The 12573-nt window shown below is 35.3% G+C and overlaps 1 protein-coding gene and 1 non-coding gene across 2 annotated transcripts in view; both read right to left on the bottom strand.

The window, feature by feature from the left end:
• The window catches only part of IPO7 (importin 7), a 37280-nt gene that overhangs the window by 6244 nt on the left and 18463 nt on the right, over window positions 1–12573 (bottom strand). The window contains exons 9-20 of the mRNA XM_068945043.1: window positions 9827–9961; window positions 8884–8983; window positions 7728–7804; window positions 7234–7350; window positions 6356–6445; window positions 5657–5822; window positions 4890–5050; window positions 3848–3976; window positions 2251–2317; window positions 2048–2173; window positions 1649–1746; window positions 70–165 (exon numbers count right to left, since the gene is read on the bottom strand). Coding sequence (XP_068801144.1) covers window positions 70–165; window positions 1649–1746; window positions 2048–2173; window positions 2251–2317; window positions 3848–3976; window positions 4890–5050; window positions 5657–5822; window positions 6356–6445; window positions 7234–7350; window positions 7728–7804; window positions 8884–8983; window positions 9827–9961 — 1362 coding nt within the window. The remainder of the gene's footprint in view (window positions 1–69; window positions 166–1648; window positions 1747–2047; window positions 2174–2250; window positions 2318–3847; window positions 3977–4889; window positions 5051–5656; window positions 5823–6355; window positions 6446–7233; window positions 7351–7727; window positions 7805–8883; window positions 8984–9826; window positions 9962–12573) is intronic.
• Window positions 5975–6156, bottom strand: LOC138067577 (small nucleolar RNA SNORA23). The gene has a single exon (XR_011141760.1). It is a non-coding gene; the product is annotated as a small nucleolar RNA SNORA23 (small nucleolar RNA).

Raw genomic sequence — 12573 nt, 5'->3', positions numbered from 1 at the left:
TAATCAATCCATATTTGAGAATACGATCTTTTTAATATGTTACTTACAGTAATCAAAGTTGTTACTAACCTGATCAATACCACGCCCTTTACACTGAAGAATAATTACTTCTAAAAGCTTTGCTGCGTGACATTCTGCATCTTCTCCAGCAACTCCTGTAAGGACCTAAAAAATAACAATTAGTGTTAATATTATCCCTTTAAGAGGCATTTTCTATATTCTGCTTTGCTTTGAAAAAGTAATGCAAATTTAGGCCCTCTATTACAATACTAGCATAAACATCCATCGGTGAACAAGTCAGATCTACAGCAATGGCTCAGTGTCACAACTAGAGAATGAAACGTTGCTCAATGTGGCTGCAACTAATCTACCTGTACAACTATTAAATAACAGAATGGATAGAAAAGCTTGCGCTAGTAACTCTTTAGGCATTAGCTGCCATTTTGAAAGGCTTTATTTTCATACGCAGACTGAAAAATCTTCTTCAGTATTCATGTGCCAAATCTTGTAAAAACTGAACTTGCAATATTTGGGGAATCTAATGGGAGACCACACAGTACCCTCTAATTTCTTTGTCAAAGATTCATTGTGCTCAGGTAATAAAACACTAACCATTACTGAGTCATCACAGGCTTTTTTTTTTTTTTTTTAAATTAAAGTTATTTACCAAAAAAAGTATTTACCATTAGTCTAATCAACCTGGTTGCAACTTCTTCTCAAATAAAGGATGGCAAGAGTTATTCAGAGTAAAATTCAAACATATTCAGAAGAATTATTATGGGGAGGACAAGTGACAATCCGCTACAGAGTTCTTATACAGACATAACACATTACGTCCTGAAGTGGAAAAATGAAATCCCTACAGATTATTATTAGAGATTGTAAAATATTACCACCACCTTATAGAGAAGTTATCCATATTATTACATTAGGGCTAGCATTCTGGAAAGCTTTGTCCTCTATATATCAATTGGATAAAGAAAGCTCAGTTGGCAGGTACCTACAACATAAAGGAACTGAAGAGCTCAGTTAAATATGGCAATACTGCCCAAAGCGACTGCACTGAGACAGAACAATTGGATTCTGCTCCAGGCTTTAGGTGCTGATCTGGCATGAGCCTGGGAAAATAACTCCTTGTTCCTATGCCTCTACTTCCCAGCTCTACCTACTTGATTTAGGTAACAGATTTAAAATCTTTAGTGTACATATATGGTATGAGTTATCCTAGACATAGCGAGGCTACAAATCTCAGATAAAGGAAAGCAGCTACCTTTTGCAATATGCATATACATCTTTTGCAAACCCATATACACACAATGTGTATTACACAAACACATATACATGAAAAATTCAGTATTTAATCTGCTTGTGTTTGCCTATGATTTATTTTTCCCTTTTAGCAAAAGTGTACTTCTAGAATTTGATTCAACCTCTTAATTTTTCTGTAATAACTTCATAATTTATGGAATCATAATAGATGCTAAATAGCATAATGTTTTAAGAGCAGATATCAAAATTCTCCAGTTTTACAGCCTGCTGTCACGGAATAAAGTACCCAGTCTAACAAATTATTACTTCAGAGATCACAGGTTTTGGGTGTTTTATTCCCTGAGTAAGCATCTTCAGATAAACAAAGGAATCTACTTACCTTCTTGCACATACTGTAAATCATTTCAAGATATTTTGTGTCTGACAGAAGTGTATCTGTATCAACAGTGACATAATTATGCAAGAGAGGCATCATGTCTGTATTAAAAGTAAAATAATCAGTTAGATATTGTTTTCACGTTTTATGCGGCTAGCTGTTAAAATCATGTCGAAAGCTATGTATTAATAAGTTAATCACAGTTCTTGCTTAGTGTTTTTCAAGATACACGTGTATCTAACAAATCTGGTTGCTGGAACAGCAGAATAAAGTACTGAAAGTGTAATTCACATGAATGCTCTCCTAACATTACAATCAAGATGCAATTCATTTTATGCTTGAAATTAAATATGAAATCATTTATTTCATTACGTAGGAAATACATGTATTTATGTTCCTTACCAGTAAAATAATCAAAGCCATCCTGCTGAAAGACTTCAAAAACAAGAGGAAGAAGCTGCCACATTTGTGCAGAAACTTGTTGACAGGTCAGGCTATGAGCCAAGGAAAAGATCTCCTCATAGAACTCTAAAACATAAACAAAATGGTATTAAATTTAATGCCAAATCACATTCGCTTAAATAATTAAACAAAATTACACATACCTAGTACATGCTGCTGCAAAACTGTTCCAATCACTTGCAAACAGATCCCTTCCAGCTGCTGAGTAATCTGAAAAAATGAGATTTATGTCTGTTTTCAACCCTCGAAATTAGAATTAAACATCTCTAAATAAAATTACTCAAAGCTGTTTCTCTTTAGAGAATACTCTAAAATAACATCCAAATTTCTCATATTTTAGAGCACTAAATGTATTAGAGCAGTACTTTTAACTAAGGATTTGTAAAATAGTTTTTAGCATGAGGTGTTTCTGGAATACTTTGAGTATTTGAAAAAATCTCATCTGGGGGAATACTGGAAAAAAAAAAACCCAAGAGTAACCTTATACAACACTTCAGTCCCATTAAAACACAGTCAATAAGTGTTATGTCAACCATTTAAGCAATGAAAGTTGCAGAAGTATTTGGCTGTTCCAGAAAGCTGAGATTTCAAAACTACCAAAACGTAATTTAGACTTGATTGTCCACATACCATATGAACATCTCAAGTGCTGGTCTACAGATTCAGACACTCTTCCCAATGAATATTTATTCATCTGTGGAACTAAGTCAGTAACTTGATGGCTAAGGCATCCACCTTGCACAGAGGCTTATTAAGGGTTGAGTTTCTAGTCTTAGCTATGCACAACAGGATTAGAACGCTCATCATCTTGCGTGAGATGTCTCTAAATCTAAGTATTTACTGATCAGCTTTTTCCAATCAAGTTCATCAGGACAAGCACATTGTTGCAAAAACTGTCCATTCAGATATCAAGAATTTGTTGACAAAAATAAGTACACAAAAAAATTTGCTAAGCAGCCTTAGGAAACAAGTCAATGAGCCAAACTGGTCCTTGGTTTCTTGCATGGCAGCACTCAGTTCCGACCCTAGGCACACAGAATTCCCATCGTGCTCCCTTAGTCAAGCCTTCAGAGCTCTCAGAGTAAATCATTTAGTCACTGAAAAACTGTAATGTATTTATCAAAAAACAGCAGCTGATTTTGCCCAGAAGCATTCTGATTGGCCATATCATCTTTTGAACAAACTAAATTCTGGCCAGAAGTTAGTCCACTCAGTACAATAAAACTAAATAATACCGTTTGCATTACACTGGAGAGTTCAGCAGTACAGACGAGGCAGGTAAACAAAACTATCATTTAGCATAGTTAGAACACAAACACCAATACTGTTACAGAGAGCAAACTAAGTCAGCGGAGTTAATATTCAAAACTCACTGAAGTTTTTTCTCTTTTGTTTCAAGGACAGACACTATCAGATTTTTTTTTTCCATAAGAATTGAGAGTTCCATTTGCCAGAGATAAGATGATGAAATACAGCTTCCATCTATTTGAGCAAAAACCTGGATTTTTGCAGGAAATACTGGGGGAACATTTACAGTGTGTATGTTAGAAACACGATTCACTCTGTTACTTGTGATGCCACAAAGATGTAAAAGTACTTCATTGCTTTTTTTTTTTTTTAAAGATATTTTTGGCTGAAAGAACAATTTCCAGATAATGTCATGTATGCAGTAACTACAAAAGATTTTTCAGTGTCTTAGCCACCGCACATTGGCTTTAAATAATAATAATTTTCACTCACTTCCTTGTGATCTTCAACTACACTGAGAAGTGTGTCAATAGTATTCAAGATTCCCATTGCTGTCACTGCTTTGTCATCACTGCCCTCTTCATCTGGTCCAGTTTGTATCACCTGGTTAAATGTCATTGCCTAGATGTAATAAGAAAACAACCCATAAATATGTCATTCAAAGAGGCTGTGCTTGAAGATGAAGAATGATTGCACAAGTCTGGTATTCTACATAATCCGTTTAAGGAGGACCACAGCTAAGAAAACATGTATGAATATTAGAAGCCCACTGTCCCTATTCCAGAGTCTGTTTTTTAAGTTGGTAAAATTTGAAAACTAAACTATTTGCACAGTCATCATTTATCCGTACATGAATAAAAAGATTTGCAACTATAAATGACATAGCTTTCCATGCAAAGGAATAACTTCTCTACAAATAAATTTTTCTGACACAAGGTTTAATTGGTAGCTGAACTGCACCACTTTGCAGGTATTCCCAAAGAGGATATGCAAACAACTTCGTTTTAACTTCAAGTTAAAGGCCTTTCATAAATAAGCACGGAGGTGACCTGTCTGCTTTTGAAATTGTTGGTACAACTTTGTAGCTATGGACACAAGCTCTGAATTTCTCCGGCAAATAAGCTTCAGATTCAACTTTATTTTCACATTACATTCAAGATCACGTTACTTTCATACCAAATTTGTTATTAAAAATCCGTTATTTCCAATTTTGAAACAGAAAAAGTAGCTAAGTCACATCATAAAGACCATCTAAAAATGTGCTACTAAAATTCATTACTAACACTACCGAGACAAAAGAAAGATGAAGACTTATTGGACAGTTCTACTGTCATTCTTAGAAACTTCCATTTAGGTCAAGTTAAGAAGCCACTTTTGAGCAAAAAACAAACTAAACATAGAAGAAAATTTATTGTATTAATGCATTTAACCAGGTTGGCTTAACAATAACTAATGACTGACTGCCAGCTCCTGTCATTTTAAACACCAGTCTCCCATGCATTAAACATCTTTCCAAGTCACCAGAAAGTCTTACCAAATGCTGTGTCATTTCTACTGCAATTGGGGTAACTTCTTCACTATATTCACAGATCATTTTCTGAATCACATTAGTAAGATCATCATTTTCAGTTTCCCTTATAATATGAAGCAAAGCTTGCATTACAGGTCTAATGAATGGAGTAATATATTCTTTAGCTGCAAAACAAATTAACATATGAATTGATATCGTTCTTACAATACCACAGTATCAGTATAAGAAAGTCAACACAAGCATTTTTGTCAAATTAGCTAAAGCACTTGATATAGAATTTACGCTTGTTGTGTGGCATTTATGCCAGCTTCAGGAATACTAAGCAATGTAAAGCCTGCCAGAACAACTTTTATTTCTTAATAAACCTGAACACGAAGAATGAATGTATGCCGGGTCAGACACACTTAATATGGCCACTATACTTCTGATTCAATAATTAGGAGCTGTGAAACTAGATTTATTGTATCATGAAATTACAGATAAATGTTATTCAGCTGAACTTTAAAAACATGATTATGTTGTTTGTAAAAAAAAAAAAAAAAAAAAAAGCAGCCAGCTGGAAAATTACAAACAAGTGACTACAAATTACAACTGCAAGGAGCAAATTAACATCAGGGAACTGTACAGCAAACCTCTCTGAGCGTAGATACATTAATGCCTATTCCATGAAAACAATGAATTAAAGTACTGTTTGTTTCTAAAGAAAATATCTTCCAAAAATAATATTTATGTCCAGTAAGTTTCCTGTAGCTTTAAGAAAAGAGGGATACCTTTCTCTTGATTACTGATCAGAACTTGAAGTGCTATGGCAGCTTCCACTTTCACAGGCATTTCCCTATCATCTATCAGACATCGTCTTGTCAGTTCTAAGGCTGTCTGAAGATTCTGGTCACTCTTAAATTTGACTTCACAAAAATAATGAAGGACCCAACAAGCCTGAAAAAAAGACGCTGAATGAATTCAGAGTTATGTAAACTACACGTGGATTATTGACTATCTGTATACAAAACCAATAGCCTAAAAATTATTATTGAATTTGAACTGTAACTACTGCTAAATAAAGATACTGGAAAGCTTTTAACAGCTGAAGATGTTTGAGAGTTTGGAGGCTGGTCAGTGGGGAGCTTGTCTTTCAGACATCACTAGACCAGTACTATGATCTCACGTTCATCTTTGGCCACAGGTTTTGTGTGAGCAGTACGGTCTAAATGCAAAACACAAATAGACCATACCACCGGACACAGATGAAAAACTATGCACACTGTTCTGCAGCCATTTTAAAACTAAACAATTGCTACTTAAAAGCATGCTATATATAAAGACTGATAGTAATTACTGAAATAAGCATATAGTTTATTACAGAAAAGGTGCAAATAAAAGCATCTCTTGCAGGAAAAAACGATTAAGAAAATATCCCTGAGCTCTTCAATTGGAACAGACAGCATCCTAACAGCACATCTTTGTCTTACCCGCGCTCTCATGTAACCCAGCTCACTGCTGAAGAGAGGGAACACATGATTCTGCAACATATATTCCATCTGATCTTTATATATCTTCTTCTGTCAAAATAAGAATACAAACAAATCAGTTTGTAATTTTATACATGAATGTACTTCTAATCCAATAAATAAAAGCATATTCAATGCATGAACAGCATAACAAAACCCTTACATTTTTAACCTCCTTCCTTACTAAAAACCTGTTAAAGCAACACTGAAATTCCATATTAGTAATTAAACTTGAATGCTACATGTTTGGAACTGACTTTCATTATTTTCAATCAAAATAAACACATTATTTTCTCTCTCATTTTTGGACTCTTAGAGACAACTTCTGTTTGGCAGTATGTTGCTCGGACTTCTTTGAGTCACGGTCCAAACAACACATGGTCCAAGTTCACACCCTTCATCTCAACCTCTGCCATTCTAATTGAGCAAGGTTGCTAATTTTATTTCCACTCTTCTATACACAGAAAAGATCTCACTAAATCATCAGCTTCAATGGATCTTTTTACTTCCTGCCACAAAAAAAAAAAGTAGTTAAGAAGTAGGACAGGAAACTGTGCAGCAATTGTTATTAGAAGCAGCACATAACACAAAAAAACCCAGCTATCTAAACTTGAACATGACCTGGTAAAACCCGTGAAATTAAGCTGACAACTGCTCAGAAATGAAATAATCAAATCCAACAGCTAAACAGAGAACCTGACTGTGATGTCTGTTTCACAAGTTGTAAACTCAAAGAGCTGTTCTAATGTCTTTTAAACCATTAGGAAGGAAATCATGTGAAAGAAGAAAAGAAGAAAAGTACAGAGAACCAAAACAATCGCCAGATTGATTACACTTACTTTTAGGAGAATTTCAGCCAAAGAGCCAATCATATGTAGAGCACCATCCTTCTTACGAGGGTCAGCATTTGGCTCTGTAAGGATCTGATAACAAAATCCCATTGTCTTCTGCAAGACCTAGATTACATGCAAGGACAGTGTTAGTGAAAGTATTTCAACTAACTGTCTCATGTACCATTGTCAGTGCTGAAATACTCAAACTGTGTGAATTAAATCTCCAAGTCCAGAATTTGGCTAACGCTTTATGTCTCTGCTATAACACACAACATTGCCGATATACCAGCCCCTTAGCGGAACTGGCAAATACAAACACAAACTCACATAAATAGACTAGTGCCAAATGAATTTGAGAAAAGTGATAAATTGTAGTGTATTATGGTATGACACAGAGGAAAAATTTTATCAATAGCTCTTTCAGCAAAAAAGAGCAGAGAATATCAACTAAATCTAGGCCACATATCTTTAATGCAAAGTGAAAACCCTGCATAGCTTACCTCTTTCCTCTTACTACATGATGTAAACAATAACGTCTGAGCAGCAGTTGTTGGAGAAATGAAGTCTTCAAATACATCTGTTAAGTAAATAGAACAGCTATAAACGTTTGTCTTTTAATACAACTCATGACGCTAAAATCATCTAATAGTCTAATGTAAAACAAAGAAGCAATAATTTTCCAGGTTGTTCAGGCGTTTAATCGTGCTTTCCTATCAGATATTTCAAGACCAAAAAACTGTGACACAAGTTTGGAGATATCTGATATACAGCTGTTTCATTGTTTCCATGATCACTGGCTTCATGTCTAATTTCAAACTGCAAGGCCTACTATTTTCAGAATAAATCCTTTGTAGATACAGAAGCAGACACAGTGATACAGTGAAACATTATCTGCTGTACAGGCAAGCCTGCAAAAAGGTTGAGTCAAAAAAGCTTTGTTTCATTATTTCTCTGCAGAAGAGAATTATCAGAACCCTGTATAAAACTTGCACTGTTTTATAGGTCTGTCCCTGACCTGAGGGCAAACTCCCCTCCAAACCCATCAAGATTCCTAGTTTTAGCCACATGAACGTACTAAAGGAAGGAGGACTTCTGTTCAGAAAGTCTAACGTCTCCTCTTTCTTCCTCAGCCTGAATGGACTGCACAGCCTCATAGCAAACTCCAAGAACAAAGTTTCTTTTCAACAAACCATAAAAAAAGGAGAGCAGACAGAAGTCTGGAATACTAGGCTTATTTCATAATATTTCATTTACCATTATGGTAAATCTTTTCTGAACTATGCCATATTTGAAATTCCTTAACACAGTAAAAAAAATCTAGGGCCTGAAAAGCGGCTGTAAACATTTAACAACATAAGCTTATGTAATTACTATAAGCTAGACCTGGACTGTTTGATTTATCTAACAAAAAACTTCATAACTGTCACAATTAGCTGCTTTTTCAAATGCAGAAAGAACTGTACCATTTTTGAGACATAAGTTACCTGTTATTTACACCAGGATAGCTGAATTAGATGAAGCTATATTATTTGGTTAATGTTTTTTTTTTTTTTTTTTTTTAAGGTTTAATCTATCTCTGCTTTCAAAAAGCTACAAAAATATTGGCTGTGTGTGAAATCGTATTTTACTATGAGGAGTAGATCTTAAAATTCTCACCAAATTTCATGCGAATATATTCATATGGATCTTCTTGCCAAAGCTCTTCATCAGCATCTGTATAGCACATCAATGGAAAAATAACATCTTGGATAATTCCCTGCAATAAAAAAAGTTGAAAACAGGTTAGCATATTAAAGCAATCTCTATATTCTGTCCTGTATTTAACACAAACCAGATGTTGTGCCTTCTATCCGTTTTGATACAAAATGGTAAAATTTTGAAATTATTCCAACATATCATTTTACATACTGCCTTAAAAAAAAAAAAAAGAGAGAGAACTCAGTCAATTTTAACTTTAGGTAGAACCACAAAGTTTGCTTTGGATAATGGCACACAGAGATGATCCAATGGCATAAACTCAGTTATTAACATCATCTCCAAATCTGTTGTGTTGCTCTGTTACGTTATATAATCCTTAATAGCAAAACACAAAGGATTGACATCAAATCATTTAATTTGGAGACCTCATGTACAGTGTCAAGTTCTTGAAAATTTTCAAGTACTTCAATTTCTCTGTTCAGGCAACAATAATCTGCTACTTTGATGCTCTAACTGTATGTTGGAATTCTGTTCAAATTTCAAGAGCAACACTCAATCTAAGCTGTATACTGGCTAATGGGAAAGTCTCGGTTACACAATCCCACTAAGAGACAGAACAGAAATCAATGACAGTATTTAGAGCACAGATATGAGCATCTAGACATAACTGCATCTGCACAAATGTTTGCAGAAATATCAGTTTGATCCAGGGAAAAGTAATTAGCCGGCTTTGCTAATGTATCTAGATAATCTTCACCAAACAGGTTTAAACTCTTTTCATCAGTAATTTATAATAAAAACCCATGACAACTTAAATTCCAGCAAGGCTAGAGATATTGTACAATAGACTGACTAATGTAATATTGAGTCATTTAAGTATTAAACACAGAAAATGGTTTACTTGAATATGAGGTTTCAGATTCTTCCAGGTGACAGCATGTGACACTCCTTGATTGATGTAATTCAGCGTTTGCTGCAGAACTCTAGGAGCCATATACTGCTTTTCCTTGTACTGATACAACACCTTCAGCAACACCTAGAATAAACAGAGCACATCAATAGCTTAATACAGAGCACAGACCATTTTAACCTGAAGAATTCCACCCTCCCTCACAATCCAACATAAGAGCCCTTCAAAAATCCAGCTAAAAAATTTGTTTACACACTAGACTAAAATGGGTACTGACTTAATACATCAGCTAAATGTCATCATTCATTTTATAAGGCCATTCACAGCTCCTATCAGGAGCTGTGCCTGTCTGCTGGACAGCCATCCTTTAAAAATACAGTCCTCTCATTAGACAAAACTCTAATGCTCACGCTTTATCTCTACCATGGCTCAAGAGGCCTTTCTCCCTGAGGTTTATTATCTCATCTCTCAATTCTCCAGCGGCAGATATGCATGCCTAAATGTTGGATTGGTAAAATATTCTAGACTCGCGCAGTCTACCAATTCATGCCTACGTGAAGCACTACCAAAGTGACACCAGGCTAAACGTCACTAGCCTGGGGAACAATGAATAACATCAAACTAGCCTCTCACAGCTTTGCTTTCCAGCCCAAGTTTTTCCGCTGCAGCAGAATTCCAAACGAATTACAGGGATTTAAGTTTTTGAAAGTCCATGTCTCTCCACTGATAGAGACATGAAATTCATGGAAACTTTATTAGTACTTAAAACTCCATCTTAATTGAGAAGCTTGGTACTGGCGTGCAAGGAGGCTTCCTTGCAGCCCAGTCCAAGTCAGTGGCAATGCTGCTCTTCAAGAGCAGCAGCACAAAACTGGAGAGAAGTGACAAAACCAGTTTCCGTGCTTCCATTTAATTGTTTACATAAAACAGAAACGGTGAAAATAACCCCAAACTGAAGGAACTGAACAGACATATTGAACAATCTGTAGTATCACCAAAAAATATTTGGGGAAAATGAGATTTGGAAAATGACATTATAAGATTTATTACATGAGCACTGCAGCACTTCTCCCAAAGGAGATGCTCTGCACATGAGCTTAAAGGGGAACGCATCCATTAATCATGAATTTCATAGCTTTACAAAGGTTTTTATGCTCTAGATCCATATATTAATCCTCAACAACATTCAGCAAGCTCCGATCCACTCATGTTAAAGTCTCCTGCCTTAAGAAAGCAGTTATCAATTGTTACCCTCACCTGAATTAAAACGCTTTGGTGGCATTAGATATTGACTTAAGCTATTACTTATTAATTGCTCTGACACTTGAAACTATTTGGAGTGTATCAAAGAACATGTACGTCAAAATTACTTTTTAGTCTCTTGTGCCCTTACTAAAAGAGAAAATAAGTCTCTGCAAAAGATACTTTAAAGTATCTTGACAGATGATTGCTTGGACTGTTCAAAATTAGTGAAACTAATGAGACTAACATACTTCTTGAGGTTAGAACAATTAAGCAGGATGTTAGTCATTAAAAAGAATCTGAAATATCGGCATAAAAACTGATAAACTAAACACCCAAACAAGTCAAAGACATACTTTACTGCTCCAATTTTATGCCTTAAATACAATCTTGCCAGAAATAATTTGAAAACTAATAAAGGCTCAAATTTCTTGTTGTTTTACATGGAGGACTTCACAGTACATCTTACAGATTGGTTGGCTGCATTTATAAATTTCACCATAAGCCAAGACATGACTATCACATTATAACTATCATATATTGAATTTTTATAATCCATGGATGTGAGATGGGCTGCATTGCCTAAGTCATACCATAGCAGCAGCTCAAGAAAGGTTTAAAATATAAATTGGGAGTTCTTCATTCTAGACAGAAGAAATCATCCTGGGACTTAGGCAAACCAAAACTCAACATATAGCAATGCGAACTTTTCTGCGGGAAAACTAATGCAAGAAGCTCCAGTTTCCTGGCATATTTGAATTTTAGAAGCATCTGTAGGAAAACAATTTTTCATGTATTTTTGGGAGAGAACCTCCAGTGTAACAAGACAGTACAGAAAAAAGCCTAAATTCATCAATATTTAATGAAAGAATGGGGAACAGTCCTCAAAAACGAGGACAAACCTGTGCCTCAAAAATGGGTCTCGGCCGTCACGTTTTAAATGAAAAACTCCGGGAAAGAATGTATTTGAACAGCATACAATAGTTTCCGGGTTTAAGAAGTGAGCCTGAACAAACGTTTTGGGCCCCTCTCCACAGATCCAAGCAGTTACCTCCCATGGTTCAGATGCAATAAGAAAAGAAATTAAAAAGAATCAGAAAAGATTTAAGAGTTGAAGTGAGGAGAAGCAGGATGCAGACTCTAAGGCAAATAGAAGAAAAACTGCAACCGTGCCAAGGAACAATCGGGTGTTACAGCCTGGACTCAACTGGGGCTTAAGTTCTGGCTCATCAGGTCTTTCAAAGTGAGCAAAACAGTCTGCTAACACAAGGGAGAAGAATCAAATCAAGGAGTTTCAGCTTGGTAGCTTAGCCTGTTCCGGCCAAGCTTAAGAAAGTTCATCTAGAACTAATGCTGAAGGAATGAGATTATTTTTTTTTCTTCTTTTTTGTTGGTGACAAGCCCATATAAAGATTTAGGATAGACAGATGAAAAGAATAATGAGAAATAACCATGAAAACAATATTAGCAGTATGTTTCAAGTTCATACTTGAACA

This window comes from Struthio camelus, chromosome 5 (genome assembly GCF_040807025.1).
Source record: "Struthio camelus isolate bStrCam1 chromosome 5, bStrCam1.hap1, whole genome shotgun sequence".
Taxonomy (NCBI): domain Eukaryota; kingdom Metazoa; phylum Chordata; class Aves; order Struthioniformes; family Struthionidae; genus Struthio; species Struthio camelus.
The sequence above is the reverse complement of the archived record's forward strand: the minus strand, read 5'-3'. Positions and strand labels throughout refer to the sequence as shown.